At 29.6% G+C, this 6,356-nt stretch overlaps 1 protein-coding gene across 1 annotated transcript in view; it reads left to right on the forward strand.

The window, feature by feature from the left end:
• Positions 1–1,244: 1,244 nt before the first annotated feature.
• LOC105620490 (persulfide dioxygenase ETHE1, mitochondrial) overlaps positions 1,245–6,356 on the forward strand; it is a 16,542-nt gene continuing 11,430 nt past the window's right edge. The window contains exons 1-2 of the mRNA XM_012201986.1: positions 1,245–1,373; positions 4,246–4,390. Of these exons, the coding sequence (XP_012057376.1) occupies positions 1,245–1,373; positions 4,246–4,390 (274 nt within the window). The remainder of the gene's footprint in view (positions 1,374–4,245; positions 4,391–6,356) is intronic.

A 6,356-nucleotide genomic window follows, 5' to 3' on the forward strand; every position in this document is an offset into this window, starting at 1 on the left:
ACACACACACACACACACACACACACACACACACACACACACACACACACACACACACACACACACACACACACACACACACACACACTGAAAAAAATTTTAGAAAAGATTGTATTATGTTTTATTATACATATTATATATATTTTTTAATTAAATATTATTAAAGAATAAGACATTTAATATAAATATCTAAACCTTGTCTATATTAACATAATTTATAAAATTTCTGAAATGCTTAATTACAATTTTGATATTTTAACAATATATTTTAATTTAACTTCTAAATATAAAAAATGTAAATTCCATTCCATTATTTTTTTGTATTTTTTGTATTTAATATAATTTTAAATAAAATATTTTTTGACTATATATATTATAATTTGACTATATATACTATAATTTTAAATAATACCTTTTTAATTTAATATATTATATTATATAATTTAAACAATAATTTATTATTCTATCTTTTCATATTTAATATAAAAAATAATTCTGCTTGCAGCGCACCAATGGTTCTTGACAAATTTGTGTATCCATCAATGAGTATTGGTGAACATCGGGTGCTTTCCATTTGATGACACAAGTCGACATAATGTCATTCTATTTTAGTCATCTATCTTAGTCAGTTCTCTCTGAATGTCAAAAAGGATAAAATGACGCTTGTATTAACTTGTGTTCATCAAATGAAAAATACCTATCATAATATATCTTTAATATCGAGTAATAAATTGCAATAAATCGACTAAATATAATTTATTTATTTTATATTAGTGCTCTCATATTTTATTTTTTTGAAATCGGCTAAATTTTCCAAATCTATCATAATTATGTATTTTCAAAGAATGCTAATAAGAAGTTAACCGGAAATAGCTTTCAAGGTGATAGAAGACTATCCAGGATTATATAATTTTCAAGACAAGCGGTCGTCTTGAAAAGGCGTGACCACATGATATAAACATCTGCATATCGCTCGATAACAAATGTAATTCACATTTATCTCATTAATAGAAATGATTTCTCGTAATTGAATAATCAGAGAGTGACACAACGTGACATGACAAACTGATTCGATTAAAACGATGGTAAAAGATAAGTGTTGCACAATGTTGCGGAATCAAAGTGAGAAGACATAAATTGAGGACATCAGAAGTAGTAGAAGCTTGTGTCGTTATCGTCGGTAGTTATGCGTAGCGCTACGTGACGAGACGAGGAGTGTGACATTGGCTTTATATAAGCGAGCTATGATCCGTAATTTCTACCAAATATCATCGCCAATAATTTTATGGAGAAACGGGACACGTGCGAAACACGCCATGATTGACGTTCTGACGGAGCGAGTGCCCTTTTCTAAGGATTTCCTGTTTCGTCAGGTAACATTCGCGCGAAGGATAAGTTCGATAAGTTTATTAACCGGCGCATGTCCAAGGAGTTTGCCTTGACTGTAACGTCATCTGACGAGCAGTGTTTTAAGGTAGTTCGATTATACATTCAAGATCATCTGGTCATGGGAATGGATTCGTATAAACTTAGCCGATAATGAATTTCTTAAATAATTTTCCTATGAAATCGTATATATTTTATATACCAATCTTATATAAAAGTGTAATTAAAAAGATCTGACAATCATTCAGGTAATTTTATACATAAGTAGTTAGCTGATAATAATTCATTAAATAAAATTTTTGTATGAAATTATATATTTAATTTGTATGAGAGGTTTTATAATAAATAATTCAAAAAGATTTGATATTTCTCTTTGAATAATTTAAATTGAATATTTTTAATTAAACTATGTGATATAATTAGCCGACATATCAGCTAATTGCAAGTTCATTCGAATCATGTCTTCCAGTCGATAAAAACCAAGCATATTTAAAATGATTTTAAATGTAAAATTGGAATAGTGACAGCCTTAGTTACTTCTTCTCACACTTTTCATATAAAGATAAGAATGACTTTGACTGAACTTTAATGTCTTAATTAGCGATAATTCTGTCTTTAAAAAATTATCTGAATCACTATCTGATAAATTAATCACGTATTAAAGTAATTAAATTAATTTTTAGAGGTTTGACTGAAGTCATTTTATTTTAAAATAATTACTTAATTAGAATCAAAATTTTAAATTCTTGATTCTTTTTTTAAATAAAATTTTTAATCTTTAAAATATAAGTTTTAATATATGAGTTTTTTTTACCTTAATCTTGAAATTGTTTTGAAAAACGATCTTAATTTTGATTTAAATACATCTACAAATAGCTTGTTTAATAAAATTTTTATGTTAATTTATTACAATTTTGAAAGAAAAAGAAAAAAAAAGTACGAAGAATATTATTGGAAAGTATAAAAATGTATTTTGGAGGAATAAATCTCGGAATAGGTCTAAGATCCATTTTATGTAGAGCTTTAAATAAAATGAATATATATTTGATATTTCGAAAGAAACAGAAAAAAGAAAGTATTGTATTAGTATGATATAGAAAAATATAAAAAAGGTAGAACCTTTCTTTTTCTCTGCGTTGGCTGCATATAAAATAAAGCAACTCCGTATCTGGATTTCGAGGGATAACAGAAGAGATTGGAGAAAAATGTAGAAAAGCGCGGTCAGGGAGAACATTGACATTCGCGTTCGCATTTGAAACATATTTGAAATAACCTTGAACGAACTTTACATCCGAGAATTTACTCGGATTGCAAAAAAAAATTTTGATGTAGAAAGTGCAAGTACCTCCGGCTGACTGAAATATCTCAAGAGAGGATTTTTTTCACAAATATGAAACAAACTTTATCTAACAAAAATGTCATGTGAAATTTTTCGTAACTTCATAATTTTATTATACGTTCCATATGTTATATAATACTAACGAATATATTTTAAGTAAATTCTCTCTTTTTTTTTTTTATTCTTTTTCACTCAGCACTATTTACCGCAGTTTCAACACAGGGTGTTCTTTGATCTGCTTCGTTTCTGCATATAATGTTTTATATTGTACTGGTCAACCGTAACTGAATATTTTTTTTCCATGAAGCTTTTACCGTTTACAATTTCAACAGACGTTTGAAATGGTTTGAACAAAAATTTGATTTACCGGTCGAAAGGTAATCGGTTTTGAGTTTATCTTGACATATGGAATGCAAATATTCATCATTATTTTTACGCTTGTTAGTTTCTGCGCAACAAGATTATATTACAGCAAAATGTAACATTAATATTAGAAGTTAGAGGAAATGTACTACCTACTTGAAAATGATCAAATGAATGAATTTAATTCAAATTCATTTTTGCGACGAATATGGATAAATGGTCATGTCGAATAAAGAAATGATGACAAAAAGCGTTGTATTTTCGTTCATATTTAGTTTTATACTCAAAGCAAAGCGCATTTCGTTTTTTGGTAGATTTCAAGTCAGAATCGGATAAAAACGCAGGTGAAATCTGACTAAAAACAAAAATTATTACATATTCGAATTATTCCCAAAAACAATTCAGTGCTGACTGGATTAATGAATGTTGCACGTTAACATTGGGAAAAAAATATAAAAAAGCATTTTTGTTTTTCGTTTACGCTTCGTGAAAATATAGTTTTGTATAGTTTCGTGTATTCTCAAAGAATTATATTTTCTGCTGTCCCCTTGCCTCCCGCATATACACGAATCAGAGAATCGGTACAATTAAACATGTGACAGCATTCAAAATGTACAAATCGTTGTTAAACGACGTTGCAAAATGTGGACATTTGTTTGTTGCCTGCAATTGATTATCTTATCTATCGTATTTTTATTTAGTTTGTAGTATTTATATAGAATCGAAATACATGTGCGGCAAATATTATTTAAAAATATGGAATTTTATCTTTTTTTTTTTTGCGATTTTTTATCGTGTATAATGTAATATATCATATGGATGGGGCATTTACATGCTTTCCAGCGAGAAATAACTCATCGAATTGATATCGAATCGATTTTGATATGACTATTTCGACATTAATTCGACGTCTAATTGATGATCATTTTTCGCTAATTATCTTATTACGTTTATTTCTTTTTAGCGTTTTAATGTACACGTATTTAATCAATGCTATTTGTAATGATGTAATTATAAAGACATAGTCACAAGAATTATATTGTCATTAAAACGATAATAATATGTCATTTATATTATAACGTAATACGGATAATGTAATTTTAAATCCGGATGATTGTTAGGAAGAGTAATGAATATAACTATTTAAATCTTTCCAGCTTTTCGATCCAGTATCCAGTACGTACACGTATTTACTAGCCGATATCAGCGATAAGGAAGCGATTTTAATTGATCCGGTCATCGAATGGACTGATCGTGACAAAACAATCGTCGAGGATCTGGGATTAAAGCTGAAATATGCCCGTGAGTTATCAAACGAGATCATTATCTCACCCATAAATATTGTGGTTTGCGAAAAATAGCGAAAAAGCGACGCGCGGAAGTGCTATGCAGTTTTTCGTATCATTCGATATTATTTAGTCAGAATTGTGTACTCTGCGTGTTATACTTTAGGTCGATTACACGTGTAGTTTACCTGCATATATTTTGTAAGTAAATTTGAATTTTTGTGATGTAGCGCGTTAAAATAGTACCACGTGAATATTTATAATCGCTGTTTACTTTGAAAAAAAAAGTGTCTTATTTACGTTGATTCTATCACGTAAGTTTAAAAAAATCTATTGTATATATTTAATTGAAAAAAATATTAGAAAATATTATAATAATATCCTCGTGTGTTTTGTTCTAATGTTTGACTTGTACTTTTATGATGTAACATATTACACACTGATCATTTTAGAAGAGTTCTATTAAAAAGCTTATTAGATTTGAAATATCGGTTCAAATTCGAAAGCATTGCCTCAACTATGAAATTTCGGGAAACTTTCTAGAAATATCTACCTGATGTTAAGCTTTACATATCGACGTTTATTGCCCTTTTAACTTTTACAACTCGTGAAGTGCCAAATCAATATCGATAGCCACTTCCATAACGTTACGTGTAATAGAATTTTTCCAATTTTTTGGGTTTTTTATTTCGCAAATTTTGATGTAACTGAACATTCTGAAACGTTTCTCAACTGTATCGATCGAGTTGATAAGAGTTATTGAGATGTTGTTTTAAAATATAAAGTACGATTATTAACATTGCATAATATTAATCATTCTGCAGTTGCGGAAACCTAACATTTATTGACGTACTCAACCCGTAAAACACTCGAATCGATAACTAATTAATTATGTACACTAATTAACAACAAAACGTATTATCTTACCGGCGTCGTTACTCGATATCGTCGGAAATGTACTTGTCGGCAATTACGCGATGCCCCGTGCCGTGATTTACGAGTTGAGGGCGCAGAGTTATATCGCGAACTATCCTACTAACCGACCAATATTTGCCGAACTTCGTAATGAATTAGCATGCAATCCTGCCGCCGTTAAGGACGGTCGTGGACTCCGCATAGTTTCGCCATTGTCCCGGGGGTTAACACGCCCATGGACTATAAACCCGGTGAGAGTGCGCTCGGGCATATTGTCGAACTTCGCCAATTTCGATAAAGAACTTCGACTTCGGCACGAGCCGATATGATTTCGCGGCCGATGTATAATTCCCAAGTGTATCATCACGACGAGAGCATTACTTCAACAAATCGTGCTTATCGCGTACGAAGGTGGATTTGCATGAAAATTAATTAAGTTTAACCCTTGATTGAAAGTTTGACTAATCAACAATACTGTTGGAGTATATTATATACTATATATCGCAAAATGTCTGCTAATCGAAGCAATAATAATAAATAATAGAAAAAAAATAATTTTGAAATGTTGGCAAAGCTCTAGATAGTGAAATATGTTACACTTAAATATTGTAATAATATCTCTAAACAGAAAAAAATTTAATATATAAGATATGAATTTGATCACAATTTGTGTTTTTTAAACATTAATATATTTCATAAAAAACTCTGGAATTAATTATATCTTAAATATATGCTATAATAAATATGAAAAATAATTAATATTCAAAATAGCCAACTTTATATTTTAGTTTTATTTTAATATAATAAGCTTTAAGGTGCTTTAAGAACTCAATGATGGCTGTATATTTTTCCATGGATAAATTCTCTCATCTAGCTAACAAAGCGGTCTTCAGTTCATCAATCGATGAAAATCTTTTGGTGCTTTTTAATATTTAATAAGACGTAATTAATTCTCTCTCTCTCTCTCTCNTNNNTNTCTCTNTCTCTCTCTCTCTCTCTNTCTCTNTCTCTCTNTCTCTCTCTCTCTCTCTCTCTCTCTCTCTTCTCTTCTTACTTCTTACTTACTT

This window comes from Atta cephalotes (genome assembly GCF_000143395.1).
Source record: "Atta cephalotes unplaced genomic scaffold scaffold00002, whole genome shotgun sequence".
In the NCBI taxonomy this organism is placed as follows: Eukaryota; Metazoa; Arthropoda; class Insecta; order Hymenoptera; family Formicidae; genus Atta; species Atta cephalotes.